Source organism: Lachancea lanzarotensis, scaffold LALA0S13 (assembly GCF_000938715.1).
Source record: "Lachancea lanzarotensis genome assembly LALA0, scaffold LALA0S13, whole genome shotgun sequence".
Classification (NCBI taxonomy): Eukaryota; Fungi; Ascomycota; class Saccharomycetes; order Saccharomycetales; family Saccharomycetaceae; genus Lachancea; species Lachancea lanzarotensis.
The window spans coordinates 294,372-312,632 of NW_019212891.1; the positions used below are offsets into that span (position 1 = coordinate 294,372).

General features: G+C 43.6%; 8 protein-coding genes and 1 pseudogene across 9 annotated transcripts; 5 read left to right on the forward strand and 4 right to left on the reverse strand.

Annotated features, from left to right (window-relative positions):
• Positions 1 to 199: 199 nt before the first annotated feature.
• ERT1 (LALA0S13e03312g1_1) lies at positions 200 to 1,606 on the forward strand (the record flags this gene model as incomplete). Its single annotated transcript, XM_022773709.1, has 1 exon — positions 200 to 1,606. The coding sequence occupies one exon, from the start codon at positions 200 to 202 to the stop codon at positions 1,604 to 1,606; it is 1,407 nt and encodes a 468-aa protein (XP_022631003.1).
• Positions 1,607 to 1,736: 130 nt separating this feature from the next.
• On the reverse strand, positions 1,737 to 2,168 carry MLC1 (LALA0S13e03334g1_1; the record flags this gene model as incomplete). The annotated part of the gene is made up of 1 exon (XM_022773721.1): positions 1,737 to 2,168. One exon carries the CDS (start codon positions 2,166 to 2,168, stop codon positions 1,737 to 1,739), a length of 432 nt encoding a protein of 143 aa, XP_022631004.1.
• A 1,806-nt stretch (positions 2,169 to 3,974) lies between these two features.
• Positions 3,975 to 5,954, forward strand: LALA0_S13e03356g (LALA0S13e03356g1_1; the record flags this gene model as incomplete). The annotated part of the gene is made up of 1 exon (XM_022773732.1): positions 3,975 to 5,954. One exon carries the CDS (start codon positions 3,975 to 3,977, stop codon positions 5,952 to 5,954), a length of 1,980 nt encoding a protein of 659 aa, XP_022631005.1.
• Positions 5,955 to 6,229: 275 nt separating this feature from the next.
• LALA0_S13e03378g (LALA0S13e03378g1_1) lies at positions 6,230 to 6,613 on the forward strand (the record flags this gene model as incomplete). Its single annotated transcript, XM_022773743.1, has 1 exon — positions 6,230 to 6,613. One exon carries the CDS (start codon positions 6,230 to 6,232, stop codon positions 6,611 to 6,613), a length of 384 nt encoding a protein of 127 aa, XP_022631006.1.
• Positions 6,614 to 6,715: 102 nt separating this feature from the next.
• On the reverse strand, positions 6,716 to 9,259 carry PRP5 (LALA0S13e03400g1_1; the record flags this gene model as incomplete). The annotated part of the gene is made up of 1 exon (XM_022773754.1): positions 6,716 to 9,259. One exon carries the CDS (start codon positions 9,257 to 9,259, stop codon positions 6,716 to 6,718), a length of 2,544 nt encoding a protein of 847 aa, XP_022631007.1.
• A 165-nt stretch (positions 9,260 to 9,424) lies between these two features.
• On the forward strand, positions 9,425 to 10,690 carry ABD1 (LALA0S13e03422g1_1; the record flags this gene model as incomplete). Its single annotated transcript, XM_022773765.1, has 1 exon — positions 9,425 to 10,690. One exon carries the CDS (start codon positions 9,425 to 9,427, stop codon positions 10,688 to 10,690), a length of 1,266 nt encoding a protein of 421 aa, XP_022631008.1.
• A 29-nt stretch (positions 10,691 to 10,719) lies between these two features.
• VHC1 (LALA0S13e03444g1_1) lies at positions 10,720 to 14,106 on the reverse strand (the record flags this gene model as incomplete). The annotated part of the gene is made up of 1 exon (XM_022773776.1): positions 10,720 to 14,106. One exon carries the CDS (start codon positions 14,104 to 14,106, stop codon positions 10,720 to 10,722), a length of 3,387 nt encoding a protein of 1,128 aa, XP_022631009.1.
• Positions 14,107 to 14,471: 365 nt separating this feature from the next.
• Positions 14,472 to 16,241, forward strand: CUE3 (LALA0S13e03466g1_1; the record flags this gene model as incomplete). Its single annotated transcript, XM_022773787.1, has 1 exon — positions 14,472 to 16,241. One exon carries the CDS (start codon positions 14,472 to 14,474, stop codon positions 16,239 to 16,241), a length of 1,770 nt encoding a protein of 589 aa, XP_022631010.1.
• A 63-nt stretch (positions 16,242 to 16,304) lies between these two features.
• On the reverse strand, positions 16,305 to 17,627 carry LALA0_S13e03488g (annotated as a pseudogene). The gene has a single exon. A coding segment is annotated over exon 1 (1,323 nt).
• Between the last annotated feature and the right edge of the window lie 634 nt (positions 17,628 to 18,261).

Below are 18,261 nucleotides of genomic sequence, written 5' to 3' on the forward strand. Positions count from 1 at the left end.
AGTAGTCACCCAAAGTGTTTCATTCTCGAGAATCATTGTTGTATCATACTCAAAACTTACCTGCTTCAACTTTGCTTGTTCTGGACGACTATTATCATCTAGACATATACTTACGCACTAATAATTAACACCTATTAATACTGGAAAGCCAGGGCGATGAGCTAACGGCCCGTTTAATCATGCATGTGTGAGAAAACAAATGGCACTGCGAAGAACTAAGACAAGTGTAGCGTGTATCAACTGCTCAAAGTCTCATGTTATTTGTGAAGAACGAAGACCATGTACTCGCTGCATCAAGAAAGGTCTAGAGAAGTCGTGTGTTGACACACCGAGAAAACGACGCAAATACCTGGCAGATGTGCCAAACGAACACCTTACAGAAGGGCCGTTCAAACAGCCTCTAGAAGAAAGGCCGAAATTTCAACGCATAGAAAAATCTAAAAACATCGCACATAAGCCTCGGTTTATGTCGGATGCCGTAGATTCAGAATACTCTATCTTATCGGACATTATACATCAGGACGCATTATTAGAAAAAGTCCCCGTTGAACTACTATATTCGCAAAACATCGAGCAATCTTGTAATGGCACGCGGTACTCAACGCCCAATTCCAACTCGGCATCGAGTGGTCCGTCATTGGTAGCACCTTTGAGAGACCCTCTTGGCTATCCCACAGCTCCTTCTGCCAACACCATCATGCTTGATCAAAGAGGAAGGTATCGGACTTTACTAGGGGAGAAAGGGCGCGAGGCCTTACAGCAAGATGTGGATATACTTACAACACATTTCCCTCTAATTCCGTTTGAAAACCAAAATACTCAACCCGTCATCGACTCACACATTGCGAACGGGAGCGTACGACAGTACTATTTACATCATCAACGCTCTCTTGCTGATATCATCAATTTGTTAAAGCCCGATGAGAAGTTTGTCTCGCTGGCGCTAGATGTAACATCGAAGGAGCAGCGTGCCGTGCAGAATTTCCCTGAAATTGCACACACACTGCGGTACGAAACCCCACTTGAAATATACACCCTCATATCTGCTCCCTTCTCGCATACGTCCGGTTTCCATTCGTTGCTACAATATCTGAGGTCTCGTTTCAGCAGAGCGGACATTCTAGAAATGTGTCGATCACTTGCCGAGTTTCGTCCTATTTTCATCGCAATTGCAGTAACTCTGACAGAAGAAGACATGATTTTCATGGAACAATGCTATCAAAGAACGCTCTTGGAGTATGATCAATTCATATCACAGATTGGCACACCAACGTGCGTGTGGCGACGCAACGGGCAGGTGTCATACGTTAATGACGAATTCACGCTTTTGACAGGATGGTCCCGACCTGATGTACTGTTCAAAATGACATTTATCGTAGAACTCATGGATGACCCGAGTGTTCGTGAGTATTTCAAGACATTTAAGCGCGTAGCCTACCAGGATTTCAAAGGTAGCGAACGTATGGAAACGTGCCGATTATTAACACCCGTTCGGAACCAAGTAATCAACTGTTGTTGCATTTGGACTTTAAAACGAGACGTTTTTGGGTTACCTTTGATGATTATCGGCAATTTCATGCCGATATTGAACGAAGGCATCCAGTGAAACACACAAGATTACTGGCTACCTAGCAGGTTTCGGCTGGAAAAAATTAATGAACCTAGTTGTTACGTGTATTGATGTGCTGCGTTAAGGGAAAAAAAGCTAAATAGATGTTATCCAAAGCCCCATACTCCTACTGCCTTAGAATATCCTCGATGAACTTGCGGTAGTCCACACCACCATCGGCGTCCACCTCCACACCTTTGAGAAGTTCATCGACTTCTGCATCTGATAGACGTTCCCCTAGACCCGTCAGCATGTAGCGAATATCACCCACAGAGACTTTGCCCTCGTTTTCCTTGTCGAAGACCTGGAAGGCTTTGATGAAGTCCTCTACCTGAGCCTTTGTGGTTTTGTCCAATGCCTCACGGTGTTTTGACACCAAAGTCGTGATCTCATCAAGTGTCAAGGCGTCCGGAGCATCGGTTCCGACTTCTTCCACTAGCGCATTGGTTGGATTGAATCCAATGGCACGCAGGTAATCACCCAGTTGTTGTTTCGAGATTTTGCCTCTGGCTTGTTTATCAAACAGCGTGAAGATATCTTTCTGGGTCTTTTCTGACATGATGAAATTACTTGTTTGCGTTCAGGTAAAAAGGTCGGAATCGGATTAGATTTTCTGAATGGTTCTAAAACGCTGACTTTGCTACGTTCAATCGGGTATCCAAACTATAGGAGGGGGTCAAGGTTGTCTCTGAAGATTCGTCTGTTTGAATGTGTTGATGATTCTCAAACTGTAAATACTGTAACATTTGGATACACACGTTCGTGTTTTCCTTCGAGAGATACACGTGCTTAGTGATATGTGATTATCGGTTCGAATATCTACTCGAAGGAGTAAAGAAATGACTAGATGGCAACCTGGATTTTGCAATTAGGAATGGGTACGCGAGAGGCGAATGGGGGCAAGGGCGGGGATGGGGTTTGAAATGTAGATTTTAATTGAATTGAGATGGATTCCCTTCAAACGTGGTGTAGCCAGATTTCGATGTCAAACTTAATATGATTGTAGAGACGACTAAGTCGGCGGGGAAACCAGTCAGGGAGATATACGCGTATAGTGAAGCATCCGAACATATCGGAGTCAGGATCAGTGATTGGGATACGCCAGAACAGCGTTGAATCATTCGAATTGAAAACGGTATTCACCGAATAAAAAAGTACTCGAGATTTATTATTACGTGATACTATCGCTGCGCACGAAACATTTTTTATTGCGCGGCTAATTTGATTCCAATACCATGAGAAAGTAAATGGAACTTGATCAATCATCCAACTTGTGTACCACAAGTATAGTACACAGATGCGAGCTAGATGTCGGTTTATTGGCATCGGATTTCTAGCTGTTGCGAGAAAACTGTCATCCCTGTTGGTGACACGACAAAGCGGCCAAAAAACGATTAAATTCCACAATTTCGAAACTACAAAAAGGAACCTCCTTGTTGTCACTTCAATCCTCACACCATAACTTCCCAGTCAAAGACACCTTGTTGTCTGAGTCAGCGAAAAAGTAGTGTCACGGACATCCTCACAACGATCCAAGCTTCAAAAGCCAGGCTCAAGGCTAGTGGTGGCTTTATTTTCCTTTCGCAGGGGCTCTCCACTTCTCTAGCGTCCGGGTCAAGACTTTCCACAGTGTAAGGTAAGGAATTACCATTCACCACCATTACCACAATTCACAACCAGTCACAACCAGTCACAACCAGTCACAACCAGTCACCATTCTGCTCACCGTTAAGCCTTTCTAGATGCCTCCACCCTTCCACCAAGCTACATCCAACCAGTTCATTTTGCCCAACGAACTCTTCTAGATTGTCCTTGAAGCTAAAGTCCGCGCCGAGCGAGCCTTTTCATATCAAACTGTTGAACGGGTGAGCAGAAAACGACATTCCTAGAACCCACGTTGTACAGCGTGCCGATTCCTAGCCAACTGCTCATCCCACTACATTCTTGCCTACGTTTCCAATGGAAACCTAACGCAACAACCTATTCCCTACACACGAATTACTTCTCAGCCGCTTCTCATGTGACTGGCTCGGCCAAGTGTGTTTCTTTTCAAAACTGTCACCAGCTGCGTATAGCCCATTTTTTTTTTTCACACTCAATCTAACCTACAGGCATCGCTCATCGTTGACTCTCACACCATATTCCAAGTATCTACGTTGAGATAACTAGTAGTTGGTGCCGGTATTAAAGCATTTGGGATCTTTGAAACGGCAAGCGGACCTCTTTGAATACTTTCCGTTCTCTTTTTTCTTTGGTTGTTTCTAGTTTCCTTCTTGACAACGAACTAGAACTGAACAAACAGGACAAATAGATCTGTTCAGCTAGGACACAAATTCACTGGACAACAAACTCATAAGTTTACGAAATGCTAAGATTTGTGCAACACTCGCATGTGCTCAAGAGCAGGGTTTCAAACCAAATCGTTTCGGCCAGCGCAAGGTCGCCTTTCCATCATTCGCTGCGGCTGAATTCCGCCGTGGCGATGGAACGGACGCCTTCGCAGGAAGCAGCTGCTGTAGCAGCTGCTACCACTCCTCCTCAGACGGCAAAGGCTGTGGAAAAGGTACGTGCCATGCGCAGAAACATAAAGATAGACAAGCAGCTATCGGCCGCCCCAGACTCACCATGGTTCCACAAGGTTTGTGCTTTCGAAGACTGCGTAGCGCAGACACTGTATTTATCACAAACACCTCGCAGACGCAACAATAACAACAACGGGAACGCTGTTTCTCGACGCACACAGGCATCTCTCGGGGGTGGCAATACCAATCCACTTTTCTGGGACTCTATAGGCCGGGCTATGGGATTATACCGTGAACTTCTGGGAACTCCAGAGCTCAACAGCGATCGTGTTTCGAAACTAGTGCATTTGCTGCACAACGGATTGCGTGCTAACAGAAACCAGCTTACACGAATGAACAAAAAGCCCGATTATGACTCTCAGTCCTTCCACAAGGAAATGACTAACTACTTGTGCGAATCACTGCGCGAAATCTCTCAAGATGCTTTATCTGGCAAAGTTGAGCTCAATGAGTATGGTGCAATGCACTTGATCACCGCTTTCAAAGAGCTACTTCTACTGGAAGAAGCCGTGAGCATATGGCGCTCTGCTATCAACGGAAGCAATACCTATACTGCAAACATCTTCCTGAATCCCAGAGTGGTTGGAGTGGTACTACCAATTCTGTATGACAATGGAGTCACCTACTCAGAGATTCAGGATCTCTACGAAAAGTCTTCAGCCATGATTACTTATTTTCACCCGAACCTTTCTGTCGGTATGATTCGGGCATCTTTAAGTGCGGGCGAAAACGAAATGGCTCTTAACCTTTTCCAAAAATTATGCGAAGAATCCAGCGAAATGAAATATGGGTATTTGATAGAAACACACCTTTCTTTTATTGGGGAGTGTAAGGACCTCACTATTTCTCAAGCATTTTTCGACAAAGCACTCAACAATGAAATGCCTTACCGGATTGACCTTCAGGTATCCTACGTCAAGTCATTTTTGCGGAACATATGGTCTCAGACTAGAGACTTTCAGAAAGTTTATGACATCTGGTACAAATCATCTGTACACTACGGTCGTGACGTAAACCATGGGATTTCCTCGTCATTGAATGACACATTTTTTGATATCTTCTTTGAGAACTACTCTCAAGACAAGCTCACAGGATTACAACAGCTACAAGAGATAATCTCCACCTATAACGATATCAAACCCATTGACGAACCATTCTTCAACATTATTCTTGCCAAGTGTACTGTCTGGAAAGACCGTCAAATTATCGAGTCTATTGACAAAGCTTACGACCTTTACCAAACACCTCGAACCATTGTTGCCTACCGTATTCTGCTGAAGTCCATGGGATCTGTAGAAGCGACCAACCAAGAAATTTTCCAACGTTGGTGCAATTTGGTTTCCAAGTCGGATGAAATCGGCCAATCCTTCATTGCCAATGCCGACTGGGCGGCTTTGAGAGATGCCACTGTCACTTGGACCCAGAATAACGAATCCCAACCATCTCCAGAAGAGCTTTACGGTAGTGACGGGTTCGGTGCTGCCATGCAAGCAGCTAACGCCTCTGGCGCTTTTGACGATATTCCACAACAAACATCACCACATACCCAACAACAGCAAGAGCTGGAAAGCCGCTTAGATCTTTACATGAAAATTGTCAAACGTTACAGCATCTTTTGCCGTGATTCTCGGCAACTTTCTCGCTTGACATCGGGCACGGCTGTGAAATACCCGGTGTTGCAGCAAGCACTACCAAAATTCAACAATTTGAATGTCAACGACGTCTATATTCCTCAATTTCACAACTTGAGATCTCAAAACTGAGGCGCAGGTTGTTGCTACCAACTAGGAAGGCCAATGCTTTTCAACTTGGTCCCGTTATGATCTTTATATACCTTGATGTATGATACTACAATATGAACTTATTCCATGTCATGATAACAGTGAACTCTGCTTTGTTTTTCGAGAATATAGTGGTAACGTTGTCTTGCATGTCAACACACTTTCATTCAGTCAATAAGAAGCTACTAAAGATGGCTTATCGCTGAAAATTACTAAGTAGACAAACAGCTTGTCTTTGCAGGCTTCTACAACTAACTATGGGATCTTGTGCCAGTAAACAACCATCTACAGATGTATCTAATTTTGATAAACCTCCGTCAACACAACCAACCCGTAAAACTCAGAAAACTCGAGTTCCTCAGCCGAAAACCTCATTAACACAGAAGGTGAGCCTAAAAACAGAAAAGCCTGGAGTGGGGAAAACGCTAGGGACATTGGGTGATGATAACAAGGAAAGATCTGCTAGAAGTGCTGCTGGTATAGCTGCGACAGAAAGACTTGAGAAATCACAGAAACATTTGAAGAATGGAGATTTAGGCAAGAAGCTGATTCAAGAACGTTCCAAGACGATGAATACACATTTGAAGGATAACGCAGAAAGCCGAAGGAGAGAAAGAGAGAAACCTTTGACATACGATTAGAAAGCTTTACATACGAAAACGACGTTATAGGAAACCAATCCTTAAGAGACGGACCAAGACAAAACAATGCAGCGCTCAAGTCACAGTCCTTCATCGCATACACTAAAACTTGGTGTTTCTACTTTCTTGAGCACTCACTTTTTTGACACCTTCTCTGACTTTTTCCTCCAGCAATTCAATGGCCAGCCTTACGTCTTTCTCATCTTGTCCCTCAATTAAGAGATGCAGTTTAGGTTCGTCTTGTGCAGATGCCGGTACTGCTCCTTCCGGATAGAATTTGCCTCTGTTGGTGATGCTGCAGGCCGTTTCGTGAATCACGAATGAAAGCGTTGTGTTCTTAGTTGCTTCCCATCTGACCATTTGCGGCAGATCATTTACATAAACTTGCGCACTATACGCAACTTGCCCATTCGAGTTTTTGTTTTGCATGAATTGATAATCCAGCTTGGGGATTGAGACGAGGTTTGCATGTAAATCGCTGCCCTCAGTACCCTCACTACCGTCCGATTTCTTGTGATCCGCCACACCGTAACTCTTAAGCTCTGTATCCTGTTTCTCGTCATTGAGCTTTTCCATATGCTCGAGACCTTTCCCTCCAAAGCCTTTCGCTAGTCTGTACTTTCCAATCTTCATACCAGACTCGAACTGACCTGCCATTTTTTGGAGACGTTCCCGGCTTTCATCTGGCATGGATTCCAACTCTTTATCCCGAAATGATTTATTGAGGATATACGCTGCTGGGAGCTCATCATCCAGCAGAAGAGTTACCGCGACACCATGCTTATCACCTCTCGCGGTTCTTCCCGTGGTATGAACATATTGTGCAAATGTCTTCACCGCGTTATAAACTATTACCAATGAAACCTCCGGAACATTGAGCCCGCGGGATAGTACCTCAGTACAAAGGAGGACACTATTCCTAGTAGACTTGAACTTTTCAAGGTTGGAAGCTCTTTCGTTATAAGGTTTTCCGGCATGGATGGCAAATGGTGAGAAATTTTTATCAACAAGACGATTGTAAAGCAAGTCACATATCTGCTGGCTTGAAGCAAATACAATTGTCTTTTCGTCGCGATCCCCGTCCTGTTCAGAATCGAATTCTGGATTGAGAAGAGACAAAAGTGCTTCGAACTTTCTTTGATCAGAATTGAAGATCTGCACGCGTTGTTCAATATTTTCGTTTACTAGACTCTTTGAGTTAATAGTTATACTGATTGGCCTGTACAGTATTCTTGATGCAAATGATTTGAGTTTCGTCGGGAAAGTTGCGCTGAATAAGACACATTGCTTGTCAGGTCGAACTGTTTTCATGATTTCCGTTATCTGTGGTTCAAATCCGAGATCGAATAATCTGTCTGCTTCATCCATAATCACAAATGTTACACGTTTCGTGTTTATGAGTTTTCCCGAGTTTAGTGTCAGAAGATCTATGAATCTCCCAGGCGTAGCAACGACAATCTCCACACCTCTTTTGATATCATTGATCTGACTTTTGAGTTCCGATCCTCCTGTACAACATATCGTTCGGATCTTGGGACTTTTTTTAGTGAATTTGCAAGCTTCTTCAAATATTTGCATTGCCAGCTCTCTAGTGGGTGCCAGTATCAGTCCCAGAGGCCCAGTCTCTTCCCTTGAAAGAGGGCGCAAAGATTTGATTTGACGTAAAAGTGGAAGAAGAAAGGAAATTGTTTTCCCAGATCCCGTTCTCGATATACCTATGACATCGCGTCCAGACATTATTGCAGGAATGGCTTGAGCCTGGATAGGCGTGGGGGAAAGAAATTTGAATTCATGTGTAATGAGGTTCATGATATCCGTGGAAAGGCCCAGATGGGACCATTTTGTGATTGGTCGCGGACAGGCTTGACCTTTGATGCTCACATTGTCAAGACTTAATCTAAGATCGGAGACTTCTACATCTGTCATTGTCCTGATCTCTTCCGGCTCCACGTAGAACGACTTTGTGAACGGTTCGAATGTGGTGCCGCCAACGGAAATTTTCCTCACTCGTTTCTTTGACTTCAGCTTTTTCATGCGTTTATATTCGGTTTCCACCTCATCGTGCTCCTGTGTTTCACCAAAACGCTCTGGTTCCTCGTTCACATCACCTAGATCGTCGTCTAGTATACCTGAGCTGCGGGGCCTGGAGCTGTTGATATCTTGAGTTTGGATTAAACTTTGCAGAAATGATTCCAAAGGGTCTTGTGCGACGTTCTTGTCCTCTACAGATCCAGGTTCTGATTTTATGTCCTTAGTATAACCAGAATCATCCGTATTTCCTGGTTTGAAAAGCTTCACGTCATTTGTACTTCCTTCGTCGTCGCTATCATCAAAAAAACGTTTCTTGTCCAAAAACTTCTTAACTTTCTTGTTTGCCAATGGACCATTTCCTTCAGCATCACGATTTTCGTCATCTCTTGGCTCTTTTTGTTGTAACTCTCGCTTCTGACGCCACTTGTCCAGTTTTGCTTTGCGTTCCGCTAGCCTCGAACTTAGATCATTTGCGCTGTCTTTGTTTGCATAGCTATTGTTCTCGTTAGTCTTTTGCTGTTCCTTCAAAGCGTCAACCTCCGCTTTCTTCTTGGTCCACTTCTTCTTTCTTTCAAGCAGCTGTCGCTTCTTCTCTTCAGCACTTACAGTACTCATTTCAGTTTCCCTCACGTAAGTAGTCTTGGTCGGTCCCTTGTGGCTGGATTTTGTAGATTATGTTAGAAAAGAGAGTAGTTCGGATTTCAGAGTAGCACTTCTAAAACTTCACCAACTCTTATTAAATCAAGATCAAGATCGTAAGTCAACAAACATCTGATCAAGATGAGTCTGAGACCGGAAAGACCGGTATGGATGAGCCAAGAACAATATGACCGACAATATGGAACTCCGGTTGAAGAAACTGTGAAAAAAGCCAGTGTGAAAGGGCCAGAAGATGGTTTAGTTCAAGCAAATCCAGTTTTAGAAGAGTCCACCGCCGGTGAAGTTGCAGAAGAGGGGACGGGCTTACAAGAACCGGAAAAGCCTGCCTACCGTTTGCAAAAGCGTAAACGGCAGCGTTATGATGTTGACGAAAAGCGCAAGAAAAGTCAACTCAACAGAATGAGAGAAGAACAAGTTAAAAGACACGAAATCGATATGACGGCAAACAAAGTTGTCAACGTTGATCAGATCATTCGTGAGCATTATAATGAAAGAACTTTTGTGGCAAGACGAAAACGCAGAAATTTGTCTCCAATCATCAAGCTGAGGAACTTCAACAATGCCATCAAATATATGCTGATCGATAAATTCACTTTCCCCGGAAATGTGGTCCTGGAATTGGGATGTGGGAAAGGCGGAGATCTGAGGAAATATGGCGCTGCTGGGATTTCCCAGTTTATTGGGGTCGATATCTCCAATGCATCCATTGTAGAAGCTCAGAAACGTTTCTCGTCAATGGGCAACCTAGACTTTCAAGTGATTCTGACAACAGGGGACTGCTTTGGTGAGTCTCTAGGAACAGCAGTCGCACCATTTCCAGAATGTAGGTTTCCCTGTGATGTCGTTTCGGCACAATTTTGTCTGCATTATGCATTTGAGTCGGAGGAAAAGGCAAGGCGTACGCTCTTGAACGTAACAAAATCTCTCAAAATCGGTGGGTACTTTTTCGGAACCATCCCGGATTCAGAGTTCATCCGCTTCAAACTGAACAAGATCGGCAAAGATGTAGAGAAGCCATCCTGGGGCAATCCTATCTACAAGGTGACTTTTGAAAACAACGATTACCAGAAAAATGGGAACGAGTTCTCTCCTCCATTTGGGCAAATGTACACCTACTGGCTTGAGGATGCCATTGACAACGTCCCCGAGTATGTGATTCCTTTCGAGTCGCTGAGAAGTTTAGCTGACGAATATGGCCTCGAACTTGAGCTACAGATGCCCTTCAATGCTTTCTTTGTTCAAGAAATTCCTAAGTGGCTGAATAAGTTTTCACCACGCATGCTCGAAGGACTGCAACGCAGTGACGGAAAATTAGGCGTCGAGGGTGACGAAAAAGAGGCCGCGTCATACTTCTACACTGTGTTTGCTTTCAGAAAGGTCAAATAAAATTACTTTTACAAACTAGCGTCTCTATTCTACAGAGCAGTGGTTACAGTTGTAGATTTCGAGTTGATCAACATTGTAGGTGGTAAATCGGCCAGCCATACATTAAGGTTCTCGATGTATTCAAGGCTTCCTTCCTCACTTTTGTGGGTGTCCAAAGGTGGCAGTGGCAAGGTTGAAAATATAAGGTCTGACTTACCTGAGACCTGAATCATAACGTCATTTAATATCAAATGTTGGGCTCTGCTAGGAACGTCATTGAACGTGATCTTTTTGAGATCGGCTAGCAGACTCTCCGAAGACTGGCAGGGAGAGAGAGGTGGGAGAACTTTTTTTCTACCACCTTCATGAGTGGGTGAGTTGGTGTCACTGTTCTCGACGACAGGGATCAGCGAGGGTTTGTCCCCGCTTGCATCCTCGATCACTTTGGTTTTCGGTAGTGCATCGCTGGAGAAAACTGGCATAAAAGATCGAACCGACCGGTCGTCTGAAGCCTTCGAATTTTTCAAACGAGTTGGTTTCGTCTCATTTCCCGTGGAAGGGGCTGATAAGTACTGTTTAATCCTGTCAATCTTACTTCTTTTGAGGAGGTTAGGACCGTCACCAGTGTAATCCACACTTAGGTCTGTCTCAGTTCCTTCATCATCTGAGCCATCGGGAAAATTGAATTGGCTGTTAAGGAAGCTCGATTTCATAGACATTGAGACGCCCAGCCTTTGCAATTGAGAGACGTCATATCGTGGCACACTTTTTCCAGGTTCATTTCTGGGTTCATTAGCCAGAGTGGCCATCGTACTGAATCTTCTTCGAGTTTTATGCGTCCCTCTCGCTTCTTTGAGCTCGGCCCACCATGGGTCATCTTTTAAACGTTCAGACACCTCTCTCATTTTGATAGCATCGCCTTTTATTATGGTATTGTAAACGCGGAATTGATCGAGCGACACGACAACAATCTCTGCATCAATTCTTAGGATATTGAGCAGGTTACTTATCCTCTGATTCTCATCGTTTTTCTCAAATTCATTTTCGATGAAGACTATCACTCTCAGACGGTGAGTCTTTTTCCAGGATGGGACAGTGACCAAAATCGCACCGAGCTGCAAAATTAAAGTGTATGTGTCGAAGTTGGTGGCTGTAACACTTTGAGATGTATCTTCTTCAATCTCAACTCTTGCGGACATTTGGATAGGGTAAAGGTCGATGAATCTCTTTTTCTTGACATGGTCTTTTTTGCCAGGCAACTTCAAGTCTTTGAACTTTTTCGCAACGGCAATGTTACTGTTCATTAGTGACAGATCTTCAATAATCTGCACCCATTGTTGAACCTTGATCTTTCGCTCATTCTTACAGACGTCGGTTGGTAGCAATTCCGGAGTATCCGGTATATCCACGGCCAAACTACCATTCTTTTGACGACTTGCTGGCAGACCAGAAAATGTTTTCGGAGATGCCTTTTTTCTAAGTGAAGGACCCTCACCCGTCCGCTTTTCTTTATAGTAGTTTTCCAAATCGAAGAAGCCGATCACCGTTATGTTTGGCCTCATTCCCCCTAATCCGGAACCAAGAAAAACGTTTCTTACACCCCAAGGAAGAGAAGGACCGGTACCTACCTGAACAAAAGCCTTGATGTTCGCCATATCCCTTATTTTCACCCACGCTCGTGTTTGTTTCCTCATCTCTTCGTATTCGTGTTGAAAACTTTCACCTACTGTTACATGTCCAAGCACGTAAAGACCACCTTTCTTGAGATTGTTGCAGAATTTGATCAAACTCCAACTCGTCCGAGGATTATCTACTAGCAACAGAATTTGAGGCCGCCAATATTTCACGTTGTCTTGTCTCAAGCGCAACAAATATTTGCGAACCTGATGATAAATGATGTTTTGAGAGACATCGCCCCAGGGTTTGGGTGCGGAGAAGAGATGTATCACGACGAAAACGACTGAAATCGCCAGAATGACTAGTGACGCAGAAATCACATCAACTATTAGCATTGCAATTATTGACAAAGTTCCTCCAATGCATGCAGTATACCAATCAAAGTACCTGAAAGACGGTCTGAAGTTTGGAGCAGACGAAATTTCGAGAAGGAAGCAGGCTAGGTTCATAACGACAAAGGTAGTCAAAAATGTCATGGTAATAAAGGTTGCGATTTGGTTCACATCGGAGAAAAGACATAGCTGAGTCAGTAGCCACGTAAACAGAATCGACCATATTGGATGCTTTTCAAAAATAGAGATACCAGGAAAAATGCAGTCTTTGGCTATCGCTTCAAGCACAAATGCAGCACCTACAATACCGACAATAATTGAAAATATGGATGTTGACAGCTCGCCAATCAAAATGACAACTTGATGTGAACTGATTGTTTGAATGATTTGAACATCTCTGTGTAAGGACTCGCGTGGAACGCACACACCTATTGTGAAAATTACAATCAAATAACAAAGAAAAGTTAACATGAGTCCCCACAATGTTCCCTTCGGTATAGATCTGGATGGCTTCCTCAATTCGCTGCTCATGCCAGCACCTGCAAAAATACCAGCCGTAGCTGGAAAAAAAATCCCAAAAAGATCGTTGAACGTTTCTTTACCCTTCAAAAGCGATCCAGCGGCTCGTTTTGTAAATTGCGGATACAAATTGTCTTTTAAAGTTTGCAATGACGGTCCTGTGTACAGGATCTGACCATCGTTGAATGGCGACACGAAGAGAGCAGACACGGGAATCGACAAAGTCGAGAAAAGTAGAAGCCAAAATAGTACTTTTCCCGCTTTGGAGACGGTAGCAGAACCCACCAGGGCAATTCCCAAGCAAAAGAGAAGTATGACAGAAGCATATGAGAACTCCCACCAGTAACCGCGATTTAGCAATGGGTACATAGCCGGAGTTTCCTGGTCGATTTTGGAGCCAAAGTTGTACATCAAGGGCTCTATTAGACCTACCACATTCATACCACTATTCAGCATTTGACCCAAAAAGAAGATGAGCCCGATGGAACCACCAAATTCGGGGCCCAAACTCCGGGATATCATGTAGTAAGCACCTCCGCCACGAACGGTACCATTCGTTGAAATTGCAGAAATACTCAATGTAGTCAAAAGGTTTATTCCATAACTTATAACCAATAGAAGTACGGTCCCCAAGACTCCCATCTGTCCAATGATGAATCCAAATCTCAAAAACATCAAAATCGACAGTACATTTAACGTTGTCGGTACAAAAACTCCATCAAAAGTTCCAAGCTTACCCTTGTTGGGATTCTCCGGGTCTAGTTTCGAAGAGACTCTTGGCATTCTTTCGATAGCACCATAGTCGAAATAAGTGAGACTAGCTCGACGATTTTCTTCGATTGCTATTGGAACAGTTTCTTGTGCATTAGGCGGTTTGTGGGAACCCGGAAGTTCGTAAAAGTTCGACATGCGTTTTCTGAACAGATGCTATCGCTGCCAGCAGTCTAGCCTTGAGTTTTTACCTTTCGCTTCTGTAAGTTTCTCGACCCCGAAGTTTGCTGAAAAAGTCTGAAAGCTTCCTTAACTCTAAGTCACAGTTGTTGTTTAGTACGCTCAAAATGAACCCACTGAATAACCGGATATGTTTCTCACTTCAGAAGCCCTGGCCTGCTATTGACGAGTGTCCCGCTCCTTGCTTTGAGCTAGCTTTTATACCTCTTCGATTGAAGCTAGATCAGTTGCTTCAATTTATGGACAATTATATGCTAATAAATCTCGACATAATCGATGGCTGTTCTGAATAAACTTAACAGGAACAAAAGACCTGGTTTATCATGGCTGCTGAGCGCCGTCAAAAGGTCTGGGAGATCAATGGAGGAGACAAGGTGTCTTTGCCGATTGTAAAATTTCCGCCTTTCAAATTGAGAGCAGCAATGGTCGAGAAAGATCCGGTAATATGGTTACACCTTATAGAAACCTACAATCAGTACTTCTCTTATTTGATGTCTAACGGAAGGCTAGAGCAGTTGAATGAATCCACTTATGAGAACCTGTGTTTGTTTGTGCGACAGTATCTGCGAGAGCTGTCCGACGAAGAGGGGAAGCTTCTGAGTCTTGGGATGAACAGAGATGTTGAAGAACAATTGCAGTTGTTAAGAAGATGGGTGTTTTCGGTAGTCAAAGTATGTGGGTTACTTCATTTACAACTCTCTGGTGACACTCTGTGGGATTTTGTGAAGCTGTATGTAAGAAATAACCCGAAAACTGTGCGCTCGTTGGTGCAAGGAACGCTGAAACCTGAGATAAATACACAGAAGGCACATCTCAATAGGACTTATCAGGTTCACCAGCATTTGAAGCAGCTTGTGGATAGCTCGAAGTTCACAAGAGTGGATCTAAAAGCGCTACAAAGCCTGTTATCAGATACTGGAGGCAAACGAGCGAACTCATTCGCAGATCAGTTTCTCACCGCCAAGTGGGCTGAAATCATGGAGGCCTGGTTCAAGCAAGATGCTAATAAAAGTACAAAAGCTATTTCTCGAGAGCTAGGAATCTTGACGTACATGTGTGCTGGCGAAAATCGAGTAATTGGAGTAGTATCGGAGCTTAACATTACCACTTTAGAAATGCTTCAGCTTTATCCTTTACTAGCATCGGTTTTAATGCATACTTCATCAAGAGCGCACTTCAAGGGCCTTAAGGCAAAGTTACCGTTTTTGAGACCATTACTAGCGAATAGTAAAAAACAGAATTTACCCACCATCAGGTCTGAAGATGTTAGCACCATCTTAGAGCTTTTCCCCTTTTTGACTACAGGTCAAGTTGAAAAAAGGCTCCAGGCGAATGACTGCAATGTCGAGGCGGCCATTGAAAGTTTATTCGAAAATCCATTAGAATCCCAAGAAGATGTGACTTACGAAGAACCTGTGTCGGAACCGGTACAAGGTTTGAAAACTACAGAATTTCAAAGTGAGCTCACCCAAAATGATAAAATTTCAAATGAATACGTTCCGACGGAACACGTACCCGACGAAGTGCGTAACAAGACCCTTACAAGAGCTCTGGCTCTTCTTTATCAGGCCGACGAAGATGAAAAAGATGACACTTACGATGATGCGGAAGCTCAACCTGTTCGAGACGAGAGTAAAGATGGTTTAGAGAGCTCATACGATAAAACCGAAGGGTATCTGTGGACAATTTTCAAGGAAAAAAGATCGCTCTTTGATAGGTCAAATAGAGGGTCGAAGATTAGAAAGGAAATGAAGTCTGCAACCTCCTGGTCGGACGAGCAAGTTGAAGGCTGGGCGCGAATGTTAGAGCGGAGTCCCAAAAGAGCTCAGCTTCTTGAAGAAAAGTATATGTTCAGAGGAAACGTTCGGGCTGGCAAAAAAGCATTCGTGCAAAGTAAAAACGGTGGTGAATATGATAGAAATGCGGGGCGCGCTCCACGAGAAGAGCAGCGAACACAACATAGGAGAACGCCTGCTAATGGCAGTGGCGACAAGAGTCAATCCAACGTCAGGAAGGAAAAGAACAAATCGTCTAGGGCTAATCACAATAGGAAATCGGGACATGATAAAAAAATGTCCAAAGTAATGCCTTAGTTATACTGTCTATTAATTTCTACCCTACGTGTTTATAATAGCATCAACAAACGTTAAGTCTGTTCAGTTAGTTTTCGTTTTTTTGGTTTTACCCTCTAATGTGGTCCAAATCTTCTCGTCCTCAAGAGCTTCTGCTTCGACGTCCCGATTTTTGGCCTTTCTCTTTTTCTCGGAGCCCTCTGGCTGCGGTACTTCAACTTCTTTATCGTCTATGAGTAAGACAGCGCTTGCTTTTGCTCCCAAATAAACTTTAGATAGCAAAGCTCGGGATGCGACGTCGAAAATTCTGGCATACCTATCTAGGCCACACTGCAGTAAATAGTGCTTCTCGACAACGCCCACAAACGTAGTTGCACCCGTAATATCTCCCGCTCCGAATTTTCCTATTGTTCTGGGTGATGTGTCAAATGCAAAGACATTCTTCTTTGAATCGGTGATTACTACCTCCAGGTCATTGAAGTTTGCAGATTTAACATTACATGAAGGCGTTAGATCTGTGTTCAACACCTGAAGATTTGTCGCGACTTCATTCTTGGGTAGAATCGGGTGCGATGACTGTGGCTTGCGGCCTTTTTTGGTATCATACTCACGAAAGTGGCCGAGACGGTTCAATGCTAGAAAGTGGTAACTGTCCTCGTTGAGGCCAGTCCCGGACGCCGAGTCCAAAAACTTAACTTTTATTGGCCAAATAGGAACCTTCAAATCAAGTCTATCATTGGAGACATTTTTCGCTTGCCAGAAGTTTTCGAGCTTTTTGAAACTCGACGAAAGTTTGGCCAGTTTGATTAGATTTTCTTCACCACCGTATGCAAATGTTGTAGATTTTGTCTTGCTAGAAGCATCGACATCGTTATCGTGAACCTGAACAAACTCCAGAGGTCCCTGAACAGTGTGACTTTTAAAAATACGCAATTTGTCGTTGTGTAGGCTCAGAATGTGGATGTGGCCCGATTTTGAAGCGCACAAGATTTTATCAGAAACACCCGGTATCACTTGCAATGCTATAAACCCATCTTTAGGAGTTGATCTTTTCTTGGATTTTTTATGCAGTTCCACAAGAACAGAGTCATCCAAAAGACCCTGGACCGATGACACCACTTGCAAATCGATTATATCGAAATCTGGTCCAATCTCAATACTTTGATCCTCTTTCTGACGAGGACTGTAACCCAATTTCAAGAGCTGAACTGTCCCATTTGCTCTTGCCACTAGTAAGCTGTCATCAGATATTTTTTCCATTATTTCCACCCTGCTACCCAAGCCTTCTGCAAGATGCGTTCCTATGTGGAAAGGTTGAGGCGCCGTTTGCACCGAGGTATCTGTTTTACGGTTACATATCACCTCTTTTATGCTCCCGCTATCGTCACACGCCACAAGAAACCTCATCGATGAATAAAGTGTGGTTCAGCAGCCTTTTCTTACTCAATTGAACACTTTCTTTCCACTGTTCAAGAGCTGAGATGAGATGAGATGAGATGAGATGCCCAAGGCTCTTTCCAGCGCCAGTACAGGCCCTGGACTATATAAAATTTTACCAGTCACTGCGTACGGAGAGTCAGTGTTGAAGAAAGTGATATGAGCTGAATTCAATGTCCAGTCAAAGTAAGCTCCAATGATCCCGTTAGTGATGTTTGGTGTGGCATTCGTCTGATGCAAGAGAGATTTTTCGTTAGGAGGACCGTGTCATCGACTTCCCACGTAAGGAACCTAGATTTACAGAAAAATTACACCATTCTAATTTGAGTGAGCCAAACTGTCCCAGAGTTACAACCAGAGGGCATAATAATATTCTTTTGAATTGGTTTGGTTGGTTGACCTCGCTTGAAAGACCTTATCGGTAACCCAATTAGATATTCAGTCAACTGCTGTCGCTGTCTGAAGAAGCCAGAAAAAAACAAAACCTAGTGTCGCAAGAAACGGTAAAAAACCTCGAAACAAAATGAAAACCATGGTAAGCTCAAGGAAGGTACAACCACACCTCAGGAAATTTGTATCATGATGCGATTCATTTCACTGTCAC